The 16,612-nt window shown below is 45.4% G+C and overlaps 1 protein-coding gene across 2 annotated transcripts in view; it reads right to left on the bottom strand.

Annotated features, from left to right (window-relative positions):
• Positions 1–483: 483 nt before the first annotated feature.
• Positions 484–16,612, bottom strand: part of e2f2 (E2F transcription factor 2) — a 44,659-nt gene continuing 28,530 nt past the window's right edge. The window contains exons 2-7 of one of the 2 annotated variants that reach the window (XM_043717574.1): positions 9,636–9,741; positions 8,108–8,327; positions 6,989–7,147; positions 6,289–6,403; positions 3,648–3,876; positions 484–2,036 (exon numbers count right to left, since the gene is read on the bottom strand). In XM_043717574.1, the coding sequence (XP_043573509.1) occupies positions 1,789–2,036; positions 3,648–3,876; positions 6,289–6,403; positions 6,989–7,147; positions 8,108–8,327; positions 9,636–9,741 (1,077 nt within the window). In that variant the 3' untranslated portion in view covers positions 484–1,788. The remainder of the gene's footprint in view (positions 2,037–3,647; positions 3,877–6,288; positions 6,404–6,988; positions 7,148–8,107; positions 8,328–9,635; positions 9,742–16,612) is intronic. The other variant, XM_043717575.1, reaches the window with a different exon arrangement.

Here is a 16,612-nt window from a genome sequence, read left to right as displayed (position 1 = left end):
TTAAGCAGAGTTTTAAAACTGGCATCATTTAAGATTTTCTTCTTCGTAAAAAAACAGCACCATCAGAAATCCAAAAATTCATTTCAGATCAGTAAACAGTCGACAGACGAACAATCCATTAGACACACTCGCACTGGAGGGAGTCTCTCCACACATAACCATATTGACCATGAGTAACCCCAGCACCCCACCTCTCAGAGCCTAGTCACCCTCACCTGCAACATTCCTTCTAAATTTCTCAGAGCTTAGAGGGCTGTGCGTAGTACACGTCTTTTTCCCTGGAGCGGAGGGGTGACCTTACAGAGATTTATAAAATCATAAAGGGCCATGCATATGGTGAATTATAGGGGAGGGAAGACCAAAACAAGAGGGCATAGGTTTAAAGGTGAGAGGGGAAAAGATTTAGAAAGGGACCTGAGGAGCAACTTTCTCATGGAGAGGGTGGTGCATGTATGGAACAAGCTGCCAGAGGAAGTGGTGGAGTTGGGTACATTTAAAATACAATTAGACAGGCACATGGAATGGAAAGGTTTAGAGGGGTATGGGCCAAATGGGACTAACCCACACTGGGGATGAAATTGTAAAGAACACAAGAATTTGAAGGAGCAGGCCATTGGGCCCCTTGAGCCAGGTCTGCTTTCCCATTCGATTAGATCGTGGCTGATTGGATGGTGATCTCAAATTCACTTTCTAATTACTGATTCAACCCAGGCTGCATCCAACATCTACCCACTCACAGTCTGGGAGAGGCGGCTGAGCCCAGTTTCCAAAGCTCCCAAATCAGAAAACAGGACTTGGGGGAAAAAAAAACAACTCATATTTTGATTTCCTGGGAATTGCATATAAGAGCGAAGTAAATCCTGTGCTCAGTCTCTGACGATTTTACAGATTACCCTATTCTGGGGACCCAAAAAACTACAAGCTTTGTAAACAAAAGCCAACATGCTGGGTCACGCGAAAGACCAATGGCAGAAACTCAGGAGCCAGAGGAGATAATGGAGCAAAGTGAAATCCACCATGCAAAACCCACAAATCCTAAACCTACCTCCACATGATCCCTCTGGAAGCGAGCGCACTAATTGGAAACAAGACAAAGACAGGTACAAACTATGGAAGGGGCACAGTGCAATACAATAGGGTAATGGTTAGTGATGTATTTCATTGTTTTCAAGTGGAGCCAGAGTAACATTCACACAGCTCAAAGGCAGGGGAGTAAGAAAGCTGGGAATAAAAGACAGATGACTCACCCAAAATCTATAAAACGTGAGGAAGATCGGAGGGCAAGGCTTATTTTAAAACTAGTGGTGACAGGGAAAGGCAGCCCAACATATTGCATTGCCTGCCCCATTGCTCACCTCAAAATTTGTCACGAATTGTAAACTGGGCCTGAAATGACTGAGCATCAATACAGTCAAATTTGATAAAACCAGCAACAAACATGTCAACAGTGACAGAGTGGCGAGACTCCCTCTTTGACACAGCCCCATTCCAAACTCAAGGCAGCACAGACTACAAGTCACAAGGAGCAGATCCTCTGCACGTTCCTCCCGGCTCCCACAGCCAATCCCTGTGATTCCAGACACTGGGATCATCACGCTCCTGCTAACTCCCAAGATGCCTTGACGACATCAGCAAGAAGTCCGCTATTGCCCCTTGAAACATTCATGGGTAGACCGTTGGGAGCGAACGCCTTCTCTCTAAAAGTCATTCATCACCTTCAGGAAGATGGAGCCTTTGATGGAGCAGGGGATCTGAGGGTGGGGGTGGGATGTCGTAGGGTCAAATGGACTAGTTACGCAGCAGCTCATCAAGGTCATAGGAGTCAAAGAGGTCACTGACCCCTTCGCCATCCTCTAGGCTCCACAGGTAATCCTCCCGGTCCAAGGGCGGTGAGAAGCTGACAAAAGGGGTATCGCCATAGGACGTGGAGGGGAGTTGGTCCTCTGTCTGCTGGAGGAGGTGATGTGACAGGCCGAGCACCCCATCCTCACAGTCCAGCAGCGAGCTCGGCAAAACTGGCTTCAGGTCATCTGGAACTACGAGAGAGAGTGGAAAGACATGAATTAATTCGGCAGAACCTAGTACCGTTAAATAGATAGCACCAGGCTGTTCAGCCCCTCGATACTGTTCAGCCACCCACCTTCATAAAATCAATCACAGATTGAGGCAGCACAGAAGAGGAGTCATCTGTCCCTCTACGCCTCAACACATTAATCTTTACCGCACATTAAATCTACAAGTTTTAAAATTTTCAACAACATCTTGCCTTAACAGCATTTTGTTATAAGATTTCCCATTTTCTGCCTTTGTGAAGAAATACTTTGACACCCCGCACAAATGGTCTAACTCGAATTTTATACAGCCTTACCTTTGTCCAAGATTCTCGTTAGAGAAAATACAATCCCTACAGTGTGGAAGCAGGCAGTTCACACTCTCTGAACAGCAACCCACCCAGACCCAGCCCCTACCCTATTTATTTCCCATGGCCAATCCACCTAACCTGCACAGCTTTGGACTGTGGGAGGAAACCAGAGCAACAGACAGAAAACCACAGGGAGAAAGGCAAATGTCTGTGTGCAGTTTGCACAAAGGGTGGAACCGAACCCATGTACCTGGCACTGTGAGGCAGCAGTGCTGACGACTGGGCCACCGTGCCTCCCACTGTAATTCCTCTCCAACTTCCTGATCCGTTCCTTTAAATCAATCGACACCGAAATGGCCCAATCGTCCGTATGCGAGCGAAAACAAGAAGCCTAGTCTATGCAAGCTGTTTACAACTTAACTGTTACTTACTGCATCGTTGTGAGAATCCCCATCCAGCACCAATACATCCTTTAGAAGGTGCAACCTCTTAACTGCCCAAAGGACTCTTAAAGGTCTGGTTATACTAACAAACCTCCACCCCATGTTAATCCAGCTCTCTTGCAATAAAAGTCAACATTCCACTAGCTTTTGCAATGCTGACTTTAACTGCAAGGAAATGAAGTCTAAAAAGCAGGAAAGACTTGCTCCCACTGGGCAGGGTGTTGACAAGACTGTGTCTAGACATCACTGGTCTTCTTAAAACTTGGAAACTGTTCACTAGGCACATTCCGGTGATGAACAGGTTGCCTTATAAAGAAAGATTGGGCATACACCCATTGAAGTTTAGAAGGCCAATCTTATTGAAACAAGATGCTGAAGAGGCTCGACAAGGTAGATACTGAAAGTATATTGCACCGAATGAGGGAGTGGGCAAATTTTAACCAGAGGGGGTCTCCCATTTAAGACACTGATGAGGGGGAATCTCTTTTCTGATGGTCCCTAGTTTCTCTCCCTAGGGCTAGATTGCTGAATTTAAGACTAGAAAAGTCAGATTCTTGTTCTACAAGGGAGTCCGTGCTTAGGGGGAAGGGTGGGCATCAGCAGGAAGGTAGAAATGTGTGAAAACCAGATGAGCAAAGACCCCTAATGAATGGCAGCATATGCTTCAAGTGCCAAACAGCCTAGTCCTGCTCTGGTGGACAAGCCTAGGAATTGTTGCTTACATTAGTTTGTTACAAAGATTGTCTCAACCACTCTGCCCTTCTGTTTTACAAAACAATCCCAAACTCGCTTGCCCAGGCCTGAAGTGGATGACTCCAGGATTTCCTCCCACATCGAATTACCTTCCTCCTTAATTTCAAGTTTGCAGGCAATTTTCGGACATTCTGTTTCACTCTGGACTGGAGCACGTGTCCCCGGTTCAACCTTTGGGAGAATTGCAGAGACAGCACCCTCCTCCTTCTTAGGTGTGCTGTACTTCATTGGGCTGTTTTCCTCCATTGCTTCCTCTGGACAAAGGTACACCTCGATTGGACCGTTAGTGCTCTTCAGGTAAATCTGCAGGTTCTCCTGCTAAAAGGAGTACACAGTGCTGGTCAATCTCGGAAGTTAGAGATCAGCTGATTCCACCCAACATTAGACTTTCAATGTGTGACAATCCCTGCAGTACTAGTTAATTCGTGTAGGTGGCACCAATGAGGTGTTTCGACAACATCTTGCAATTTAATGGGGACATTTGAATGGAAAACTATTCCTAGATGGTCCACAGGAACGATGCTAAAACAAAAAAGGCTGCCAGGTCACATTACACCAGGACAGGTGACCGAAAGAATAGCCGGGAGGGAGATTTTAAAGGAGCATCTTTAAAGGAGGAGACAGAAGCAGAGAGAGTCCAGGGAGAGCAGTGAGAGTTTAGGCACTGTCGCTAATGGCGAAGCAAAATAAACAAAGCAGATGCATAAAAGGCCAGAATGGAGGAGTTCAGAGGTCAGAGGGTTGTAGGAGATAGAGGAGTGGTGAGGCAGGTGCTCAGAGAGTTGTGTATATTCTGGGGAGGGGTGGAGGTGGAACAGGTGTCAGAGCATGAGAGAAATAGTTACATACAAAAAAAGTGCACATTTTGAATTTCAAGGATGCACTGGTTTTGATATTGCAAATTCTAAACTTACACAATTGGCATCTGCCATAACAGTGTAGCTCCATCCCTGGCCACTAGGTGGTCCCAGAGCACTTTGCCTGGTTTAGAAAAGTTTATAGATATTTTTAATCAACTTGTTCTTACACAACTCTTAAACCTGGGCCTCAGGGCTCAGAGGCAGGGACACAACCACAGCACTACAACAGCCCCGAGGGAGATTTATAAACTAAATTAAGTCTCCACTCGTTAAGTTTGGATCAGGTGGTGTCATTCAGTTATCACGATTCGGGGGATCGTGGTTAAAGTGTATCATTTCACACCTATGCCTAACAAAGACCTATGGACCACACTTTGAAAACTATTAATTCAGCAAGCTTCAGCTGCCTTTTCTCAGGAAAAGGGAGTCACAATTTCTGAAGAAGCATTTTACTGTTTTCTGTTTGGGAGAGAAGCTAAGTGCTGGAAATGTTGAGCAAGTCTAGCAGTTAGAGAAACGAGCCAGGTCTCTAGTCAGTGAGTTCAGGGTCTTCAAGCTTCTGAGCAAGAGAACAGCGTGGGAGAATAGAACAAACATGTCTGTGCTTGGACAGAAAGGGTCTTCCTCAAATCACCAAGTTCGTATTTTAAGGTCACCTTGTCCTAGACTCCCTGACCAACCAAGAAAGATTTCTCTCTTTCCTTTCAAACACCCAGGACAGAAACATCATTCAGATCATCCACTAACCTTCTCTCGTGGAGTAAATTCCTCCAATAGAGAGGGTCATCAACTGATTTCACTTACCTCCCCCTCTCACCCCCATCACAAAAAGTGAAGCCACTGTCTCATCCAATGCTTTGCATGGCCACTAGCATCTAACCCTCTTCCAGGTCCCCACTCTCTTAATGACAGCTTAGTCACGGATGCCCTGTTTACAGCAAACCTTGAGGTCGGAGGATCATGCTAATCCATAAAACCATTGCTTTAATTCGGCTTCAGCAACCGACTCAGTTTTGTGTGGCATCTTTCTGAATTCTTGGGCCAATGTCTATATAAATAAAGTTAATTGTTTGTATTCATTGATGGGACATGAGCTTCACTGACCCAGCCAGCATATATTGCCCATTCCTAATTGTCCAGAGGGCAGTTCTGAATCAACCATACTGCTGTGGGTTTGGAGTCACATTGATATCCGACCACGTAAAGACACCAGATTCTCTTCGTGAGAAAGAACAATAGTGAACCAGATAGCTGATACAATACTTGACAATGGTTACATGATCGCCATTAAACTAACTTCATTCCAGATTTGTATTGAACTCAAATTGCACCATCTGTAAGTGTGATTCAAACCAACAATGCCAGAACATGAACCTGAGGTTACTGCTATGCTGTGTCCCAATTATTAACACACTGCTGATGAAAACACTAACAGTGATAATATTTCAAAGCTATTTTATGGTGATATTCCAAACCACATTGCAGTCAATGTCTTAGATTCCAATTGTTTGGAAATTACTTGAGCATGTAGCCATTGTTGGAATGTATGGACCACACAAGCCAATTTACATAACCAACTCTCCCAAACAGCAATGCGAGCAGAAATGTGGTTTTAAATGTTGACTGAAGGAAATCTCCCTGAAGCTTCTTAAAACAAAAAAGGCACCCTGGAACCTTCTAGAAACCCAAGATGGCATACAGAGCTTCCACAGAATATCTGGCAGTGCACCATTCCTTCTATGCTGCATTGGTGTGGCCACCATGCATGTGTGTGCAAGTTACTGAATGGGAGTTGAAACCACAACCCAACCCACGGGCGTTGGGGTGAACCACAGGGGATGGAGAGATCAGGAAGGACAGCATGCCTTACCTCACAGACATCGGGCACCTCTAGCCTTGTCTCCGGTGGTGCTTTCACCGCGATCACTGTCTGGTCCTGGAAGCTGTCAATTGAGCGAATATCTTGGTATGTGACATAGGCTAGCGTGAGCACAGGTCAAGGTGGAAATGAACAGAATGATTCCAAAGACACACACAATGTCACAAAGCCTCACCCAGCAATGGCCAATTCCACCTGGAGGAGATTGACAGGCAGGAGGCAAGTGAGGCTCGCAAGAGGCTGTAGACTCACACAGCACCCCCTCGGATCTCCCAGACTGAACCACTCAATCGCTACGATCAACACTCCCTATGCCTGAACAAAGCCATGAGGCAAGGCTCCTGGAAGACTCAAGAGAGGAGCTGCATTCATTTAGCGCCTTCCACAAATTGAGCATATCCCAAAGCAACTTCACAGGCACGGAGGGGTTTTTTGAAGTGTAGTCACCATGGCCAAATCGGAAACAGGGCAGCTAGTGTGCACACGGCAAGCTCTCACTAACAACAGGGAGGACTAATGACCAGATACATCTGCTTTTGATGTTGGGATGATAGAAATTTTTAAAACAAAAAGGGCAGATCGAAGACGAGGAAGAGACACAATGATACGGGACATAACTCCACCATTGGGATAGAGATGCAACTCATTAGTGAGATATGCAGAACAGAATACTTAACACATGGAAGGATATCTCTGATTTTCCTCATCATCTGTCAGCATTTTCAGCTGCGTGCTGCAGTTCTGGATGAGGTCGTCAAGGGAGCGCTCCTTCCTCATGAGATCAGTCAGATCCTGCCTGAGGCACTGCTGCTTCGCCACCACCGATGTGTCTTCAAACAGACTGCGGCCCCTGTGGAAAGGAAGGCAGAGTCAGTGAGCGAGCGATAGAGTGAGTGAGTGAGCTCCATTTCTGCAACCTGGAGCTTAGGGCTCTCTTGGAGGTGTCGCTGATCCTAAGCACCAAGTTCTGTTTTAAAATAAAACAGGAGGCAAAGGAAGGAACATCACAATCGGAGATGATGATGGTGCTATTAATATCCACAAGAAAAAAGCCTTAACAAGTCACTGCAACCTTCCAAAATTCCCCAGAAACTCCTAAACACTGGAATTGAAAATTAATTCTCAAGATACTGCTGTAATCAAAGTTTATGCAGAAGTATCACGCAGGGATTAAACCATTGTTTTTAAAATTTTCCTCTGAAGAGTTTTGCTTATATGTAACTTTAGAAAACCTGGAGCCAGGGAATAAGCTGCTTGATTGGTTTGGAGAATCAACCAATTAGTTAAGGAATAGTCTGCTCAGTCTCCAATTCGCCAAAGGGCTGGTAAGGTGGTAATTGTTTGGATAGGTTGGAGATATTAACCCCTTCCCACTCCCAATTCTAACAGGCGGGACAAAAGGCAGGTGAAATTGTGACTGAAGACAGGGATGTGGACACCATACAATTCTCAAGGTAATCTTTGGACATGAGTATGGCCCCCTTTGCCTCACTGACCTCTTTCAATAATTACATAAAGGAAAAGAGACCATGTTCCATTATGGGCCATGCCAATGGCTTATTGGCAAGGGATATGCTCAGTCAATTGTTGGGAGAGGAAACGGTCTCACATTAGGCACCACGATGATTGACCCAGTTCCAATATCAAGTGACCAACGGGGACATTGGGCCCACAACGTATTTGGATATTGCAAACGTCCATAGGGCTGTCCACGTTGAGTGAGCAATGACTCACCAGTTGTTCAGAAACTCAATCACAAGTTGAAGGCTGTGGTCATTTGGAAAAGCCCAGAGGGCAAGGAACAACTTACATCCACTGAATGTTGTTTTTGGATTTTTTCCGGATGAGTTGAATTCCTTCCAGAACGTTGGTGATATCGTAAATTCGCCTCTTCTGGACTTCGAGGACCTCCGCTGCTCGGTTCAGGTCCAGGACACCATCTGGAGACTCGCTGAGGAGATGGACAAACTTCTTGGTCAGAAGTCCAAGCGAGGTGTCATATCGAGTCTTCTCCCCGGGAGACTTGGGAGCTGTGAGCGGCAATTAAAAATAAAACACCACACTGCATTAACGCAGGCAGAGAAAACATCAGAGAAGGAGAGAGATAAGGAAGTTCATAAAATCAACAAGCAAACATTTAGGAAAGCAGGTGGAACAGTGGCTTTCAGTGCAAGGTGGTTTCAGTACGGGTGTAGAGAAGGTCTTGCTTCAGTTGTATAGTGCTTTGGTGAGCTTACACCTGGAGCAGTGGGTGCATTTTTAGGCCTGACCCAAGGAAGGATGTCCCACAGAGTGCAATGGAGATTCATTTGATTAATTCCTGAGGTGACAGCATGGAGGAAAGATGGAGGAGACTGGGCTTGTACTCTCTAGAGTTCAGATACGAGAGAGAGGATTTCACACAGACAAGGCAGCAAAATATCAACATTTACAAGAATAAAGCTCAGAAAAGGCCATTCAGTCCATCGTCACTCTGGTTAGTCTCACATCCTGCTCTTTTCCCAGGACCCAGCTAACTTTACACATCCTTTTGAAGGTTATGATTGAAAGTTTCCACCACCCCTTCAGGCAGCGCATTTCAGGTCATGTGTCACTGTAAAGCTTTTCTGTTCAGCTCTGGTCTGTTTCTTTGGCCAATTACCCCATGTTGGTGTGCTGTAATAACCAAACTCCTCACCAATGGAGCTCCTTGTTGAACCGGCCAGGAAACCTCTCAGGGTCCCATCTTGGGCTTGCATTCCCTGCTTCTCCAGTCTGTTATAATGGAGGTCCCTTGACCTCAATACCACTTCTAGACACTTGGAAAAAAAAAATGATAGCTGATGGCCACTCAATAACTGGAGCCTAAAAATAGTCCATTTCAAGACAAATTGTTGTGGGTAGATGCTTACAGTGGAGATGACCATTGGCTAGGGAGGATTGAGTGAGTTGTGGAAAGCTATGGCAGGGTGGGATAAGTCCTCTCAACTCTGTTTTCACCGGAGGGCAATAGGCCCCAGCAGAGTAGCTGTGTTAGTTCCAGCCGACCTCATCTAGCAGTTTAGACTGAACAAGGGTAGCCTATTCAACAACACAGCTCCTTGTAAGTCTCTTCAGCCCAGCCCTTTCCAAAGGGAGTGAAGTCTAGTGATCAAGATCGGAAACTCTGGATAATTACTGCTGTCTCTCTCTTCGCTTGAGACAGAGGAGAGAACAGAAGCTACAAACAAGTCCTAAATATCAGTTCCCCACAAATCCAGATCAATCAACTTAAGGGAGCTCAATTCCACCACGGTTTGCACAGAGCCTGGAAAGTCCTCCCTTTTTCACTGTGACCCACCACAACGACATATTCTCACTTTTCGGACTGGGTATTCTGGCCGGCATTTTGCCTTTGCCTTTCGGAGTTCGAAATTCCGGTAAATACTGATGACCGCTGCCTTCCAGGTCCAATTTGCGTTTTGCCTGAGGGGGGAATAAAACGGATTGAGATTGGAACTTTAAGTCTTTAAAAAAATTCTGCATTTTAAAATTTCCTAAAGTTATTCTGCTCCTATGCCAGCCTCAAAAACAAAAGTCAAGACACTCCTTAAAAAAAAAAAGCCTTGCTCTACCACCTCCGCTCTGTATACCACACATTTATTCTTTAACATGAAGGTAGACAGCAAACAAGGTACCATTCAATTGAGAGAGGCAGACAGATATAATCCCAACCTCTTTCAATAAAGTAGAGACAAATAGGAATAAAAATCACAGGCAGGAATTTCTGCCGAGGGGACAATGTCGGGGTCAATTGTAGAATGGCTGCAACCAACTTAGTTTGCAAGTAACCCCAGTTTTGTGTTTATGTAAGTTTGCTCTTGAAAACCTTTCACTGGTTAGAAGACACTGTGGGAGGCATCAGAGCTGGGTGTGTTAGATGGACTCCAAGCCTACTGGCTCTAAGGATTCTTGTGACGCAGTGGTAGTGTTCCCATCTCTAATCCAGGAGGCCCACCACAGTGATAGTGCTCCGACCTCTGACCCAAGTCCACCCTGCCCCAGAAGGGCGTAAAAACAGTTTTGAACAGATTTTTAAAATTTTTGGGGGGAAAAATAAATTCTTGAATATAACAACATATACAAAACCAAACAATTCAAACCAATGTTAAAAAAAACACCACTAATTACGTAGCTAAATAAATAATAGCTAATAACTAAACCAAAAACAAAGCAGAATCTTAACATTAATAATCACCACCATAATAAAAGCTCAATGAAACAAAGCAACAGCCCTCGATCAGAGTGCATAAGTTTATACATATTCATATGTTCGTAGTTCTTCCTCTCTGGATACCAGATTCATTAAATAGAATTGCCATGGCTATATAAAGGCTCTTATTAGTATGGTGGACAAATCTGTACCAAATAGTCCAAAAAGGGACACCGTATCCTATAAAAGTTCTCGATTTTATGGTGCACCATGCTAGTGAGAAAGTCTAAGGCAAAGGGGCGTGGGGAATGTGTTCCATGGCTAGTTTGCGCCAGCCTGACAGCCCCGGGGGGAATTTTCAGACACCCACCTGAACAGAATGTTCTTTCTTGCACAAAAAGTGAGGACACTGAAAAGCCTTTTTTTTGTGTGCATCTAATGAAAAAATGAATTAGCAAAGCTAAGAAGAGGAGATACCGGGTCCATCGCCATCTCCGTCCCCAAGGCCTTCTCTATTTCGCCTGCCACAGCACTCCAGCATGCCCACTGTCTGTGGCAGGACCAAAGACAATGAGGGAGCATGCCCACGCTCACTTCATGTTAAGGACACATTGGAGGTGCACCCACTTTTAATTTTGCGAGGCAGTCTGGGGCCAAGTGGACCCTGTGGAAAATCTTCAATTGCACAGAATGGGCATTTTCAACAGGTTGATGAGAAACTATTCATATTTAGAGTATTTGGAAGAGCTTCATTATTTACTCGCGCAGTTTTCTGTCCCATTCAAATTCACTGTCCTTCCTTCTGAAAGGCTCTTCATAGAATCCCTACACACAGTGTGAAAGCAGGCCATTCAGCCCATCGAGTCCACACTGACCCTCCAACAGCATCCCACCCAACCCTATCCTGCGCCTGCACATCTCCGGCCACTATGGACAATTTAGCACGACCAATTCACCTAAACTGCACATTTTTGAACTGTGGAGGAAACTGGAGCACCTGGAGGAAACCCACACAGACACAGGGAGAACGTTCAAATTCCACACACAGTCAGTCACCCGAGAGTGGCATCGAAGTGGGTCCCTGGCACTGAGGCAGCAGTACTAACCACTGAGCCATGTATCACCCACTCTTCTTTATACTCATTTTAATACAAGCGCCTTCTCATCTTGACCTCCTAAATATTTACCATCACTAAAGCAGTTAGATACTAACAAGACGGCCACTGACATTAAAATATATTCTACAAATAGAGGTCTACGTAAGTACAGCTGCACAGAAGGAGTTATCAGCCTCTGGAGGGGAGACATAAACCTATTAGGTGGCTAGTAAAAAGACTGTACAGCACTCATTCAAAGATCAGTAGCAAAATTCTCTAGTGTCTTGACTAATTAATATTACTTAGTCAGCTCGTTAAAAAGGTCCCAGTCCTAATAATACAGCCAAGATGAAATTACAGAAGTAATAATTCATCCTTTTTAAAGTATTTAAGCATCTGGAAGTCGGGAATGGTACTATGTAAATGCAACTCTTCCTTCAAATGAATGGCCTTGAACATTCTGAATGTGTATGACCCATGTTAGTTATGCACATCTCTTGTAATACGAAAAAAATGAACTTTGTATAATTAAATGATAATATTTATATTAGGCTTGATGGTAACAGCTTTATATCGAGTGACAATATGCAAGCCCAGTTAAACAATGTCATGCAAACACAGTCGCAAAAACATGGTTAAAAGGCAGGGAGTGAATGAGTGAGGGTTAAACAGTGACCACAGCACCCTCCCTCCTTTACCCAATCCAGAAACAGGTCCTACAGCCTCATAAAAGCAGTGAATTCCTGCAACAGCTCAGCAGGGAAATGCACCCCTCTGAGACAAAACTCTGGAAGATCCCAGGGCAGTGCCAAAGTCGTCAGAGACAACCAGCATGGAAATAGACTCCTTGGTCCAACCAGACCCATAATCCCAAACTAAACTAGGCCTATTTGCTTATGCATGATCTACGTCTCTTCAAATATTTCTTATTCATTTAAATAAATACAGGTCTTAAATGTTGTAACTGTATCCACATCTATCACCGCTCCACTTAAAAAAAACAATTGCACCCCCCTTGTCTTTAAAATCTTTCTCCTCTCACCTTTACAACATGCCCCAAGTCTTGAAATGCCCCACTGCTTCATGACAGATGTATCCTTTGCTTGCCTTGCCAGCTGATGGACACATTGAAGAACAAAGCCTCATGACTCTAACTACATGAACCCCACATTCCAGCCATTTACACAGTCGACCACTTTTACACAGAACCAGCTGTCCATCCTCAAAACATGCAATTCCGAAGCCGTTCAGAAAGTCAGGTTCTCATCTCCATCATCCAAGTGACCTGCCACTGCTCACTACCTCATCTCCAATATTTACACAGCTAGCATCAAGAGGTGTTCTCAGAAGCCAATGTTAATTGACCCAAGAATAATTTTTTCTGGGAATGTTTTTGTTAGTGCTGACATGGCCTGGAGATGATCCTCCAATTCCTAGAGAGTCCAACAAAGTCCTGAAGGGTTGGCAACACAACTGCGCTGGAGGGGGACAAATAACAGCCAGGATCTCAACCAGCAGAGAGTGAGTGAATCCTCCCAGCACAGATGTGGATACTGGGCCTCCATCGTAATGCTCCCTATAGTTGAATAGCCCATGCTTACCTCCAGGCACAATGGCAGGAAGCAGCTAGTTGACTGAGGCAGTGCATCTGGGAAAAGGAGAAGAGGGTTCAGCAGCTGCAAGGAAGGTGGAAAATAGGAACAAGTGCCCAAGAGCTTAGAAGCTAATCGTCGCAAATCATTAGCATTTCTGATTCAGCACAAAAGCTTGGAACATTTAGAGTGTACACTCTGGCTCTGAGACAAGTCACACCCATAGCTCAGCAGGCCAGAACTTCTGCAATTGTGACAGTGCAGGAGCCCACAGCATTGAAACAGCCCCACAAACCACACCAGCGGAGCTGCTGTATCTTCAGAGGGCTTTGAAACCACAAAGCATCATGGAGGAAAACCATTAACTGCAGCCATTCATCACTAGGGGCGTTGTCATGGCGAAAGTCTTTTGAAGGGCGATCTCACGCTGTTTGGCTGGATTCCAAACCCAGGTCTTTTTCCCAGACACCTTGTTATCACAAACGTGACAACTGAAGCCTGTTGTTCAATTGATCTGACACCATGAACAACCCACACCCAGCCAATCTCTCACTGACACAGGCAGCTAACCACTTGAGTTGCTGAGGGCCTACAGACAAGGCCTCACTTCCTCCCTACATCTTCTGAAGAGCTGCCGATTACTGCTATGCTACCCCAATTGGAGCAGGAACGATCCTCAAGGGGGAGTGGGGGGGGGGGGGGTTCCGCTTAAACCCTCAAGACTGACAGGGAGTTTCAGCACTTTAACCACAAGGTAGTGAGATCACCAATTGAGCAACACTTGAATTTAAACGATGAACCTGAAAGCCACAGTTGGAGGAGTGCAGGGATCGGAGGGCTGTCACAGTTTACATGAAGACGGAAGGGTGAAACCACAGAGCCTTTGAAAGGAATTTTAAAGATAAGTCACTGCTGGTGGATGTGGAGAAATTGTTTCCCCTTGTGCAAGAGTCCCACATCAGATGGCACCGTCTCATAGTAAGGAGTCTCCCAGTTAGAAGACAGAAGAGGAGGAATTTCTGAGGGTAGTGAATCGGTGGAATGTTTTTCCAGAGGGCCATCGAGGTTAGGATGTTTACTGTCCTCCAGGCCAAGATAAATTTTTAAATCATCTCCAATATTTACACAGCTAGCATCAAGAGGTTTTCAGAAGCCAATGTTAATTGACCCAAGGATAATTTTTCCCGGGAATGCTTTTGTTAGTGCTGACATGGCCTGGAGGTGATCCTCCAATTCTTAGGGTTTTGGAGATAAAGCAGGAAAGTCACAATTAAGGATGATCAGATCAGCCATAATCTCATTGAATCGTAGAGCAGACTCAATGGGCTGAATGGTCTACTCCAGCTCCCCTCTTTCATGGTCACTGTCGCAGCAAGTCTCATTGCTAAACAGGGGCCTTCATTGTCTCCCCAAAACACAAGAGGAAAAGAGGAAGGATACCCTGCAGGGTCCATTTGAGGATTCATTGCTCTCCTCTGGTCACTGGGTTGTGGCTGTGATCGTTCTCTCTCAAAATATCCCTGAACTCCTCCCTCAACAAACCTCCAAACTGGCCATTGAATGGTTTCGTGCAATTAAGGAATTGTAAACCAAGTGCAGGCCGAAGAGCTTTATTTTGAGAACACTGTTACCAATCTCAGACCCTTGCAGTTCCAAGTCTAACCCTGAACAGATATAACAGGCCGAGAAGCTGTCCCCATATCTGACCTCTACCCCCTTGTTGGCCTTTGATTATCATTCAGATGGGAGCCACTGCCCTCGATGGACTTCCCTCTTCCCTACAAGACCTCCCTCTGCCAGATATCTGGAGAGAATGGAGGGACCTCTGGCCAGCTGAGAGGAACACAATGCTCAGAGTCTTCCCCTCATCCAGTGCTCACGGACATTGGCCCTTTCCTCCAAGGATATAACAGCAACTTTAAGTGCCATATCTTCTAATATTGTACATCACCCTCGTGTGTAGCAAATGGCATCCAATTTTATGTCAGAAATGCTCCAAGTTCCACACAAGTGTGAGGTCAAAAACAAAAGATCAGGTTGAGTGGTATCTTGGAGTAAGAGTGTGTTGAAGGGGGTACAGGTGAGGGATTCCAGGAGTTGTGACATACAGACCCTTACTCCATTGCTTTCCATGCTCGCTAACCCATTGCACGAATGCCCTGTTACTTTCCAACTTACTACTTGATCCCATTTCCAGTTGTTCCCCTTCACTCCCTCTTCACCTTCAACCCCCAGCCTCACAGTTCCAAAGCCATTTCTCCAGAAGCTTGCTCTCACAGCTCATACCTCAAGCCCATTCCCAGTGGATCCCTCTGGGACAACTGTGCTGTGGTCTCATGGCATGCTGCTCTCAAACTCCTGGAGCGAGTTCACACAGCCAGGGCCAGGCTGCTCCAACACCACGCATGCCTCTCAAACTCTGGCAGACTCACCGTGTATTCGGATCACTCTTGCACACACCCCCACACCGACGCCACCATTATTCAGCTTCCCAACTTGCTGAATGATATCCTTTCTTCTGTTGTGCTGTGAATTATCTTGATGTTGAATAGCATTGTCACAGCCACACAATGGGCTCCCAGAGACTCCCGGGGCAGCTTGAACACTTTAATCATCCAACAGCTTTTCAGTGACTGAAATTAGCAGTGGCAATTGAAAGAGCTCCCATCCAGCAATTGGAGGTTACTAGTTTTGCATTAGGTACACTGTAATTCTCCATTTTCACCTTTATCCCTATAACAAGGGTCCCAGCCACTTAGTGCTTGCTGTAAGAAGTTGCCAGTTACCCATCAAATTAGGGAGCAATCTATTGCACCACCAAGCTTGCCAGGACCTGGGCATGAAAGTTAGTCAGTGCCAGGCATGGTTCAGTTAGTAGCATCATGACCCAAGTCACCAATTCCAGAACATGAGTTCAAAACACACTACTGAGGGAGTGCTGCATGGTTGTAGATACCACCTTCCAGGAGAGTCATTAAACTGTGGCACCACCTGTCTGCTCAGCTGAATACAAAAGATTCCATGGCACTATGCTGAGGAAAGGCAGGGAAGTTGTCCTGGCCAACATTTGTTCCTTAAATCAGCATCAGAATCTGGTCATGATCACATTGCTGTTTTTTTCAAAATTACACTATAGACCAGGCAGCAAACAAGACACGTCAGGGCAGGTGCAATTTGCAGAAACATTGCTCAATTTGCCATCAAATCATCCAGTGCTCAGCTAGGAGTGTTAATTAGTTCAGCGCTTTAACTAGAGAGAAGCCTTGGAGATCTCTGCATTCCCCAATTCTGGCCCCTACAACGTCCCTGGCCTCCTTTATTCTGTCACTAACAGCTGCACCTTCAGCTGCCTCCGTTCGAAGCTATACAAATCCCTCCCCAAATCTCTCTGCCTCTCACTCTTCTTCCAAGTTGCTCCCTTAAAACCTCTCTCTCTCTTTGACCAAGATCCTGTT

Source organism: Chiloscyllium plagiosum, chromosome 27 (genome assembly GCF_004010195.1).
Source record: "Chiloscyllium plagiosum isolate BGI_BamShark_2017 chromosome 27, ASM401019v2, whole genome shotgun sequence".
Lineage (NCBI taxonomy): Eukaryota > Metazoa > Chordata > Chondrichthyes > Orectolobiformes > Hemiscylliidae > Chiloscyllium > Chiloscyllium plagiosum.
This window is presented reverse-complemented; position numbering and strand designations above follow the sequence as displayed.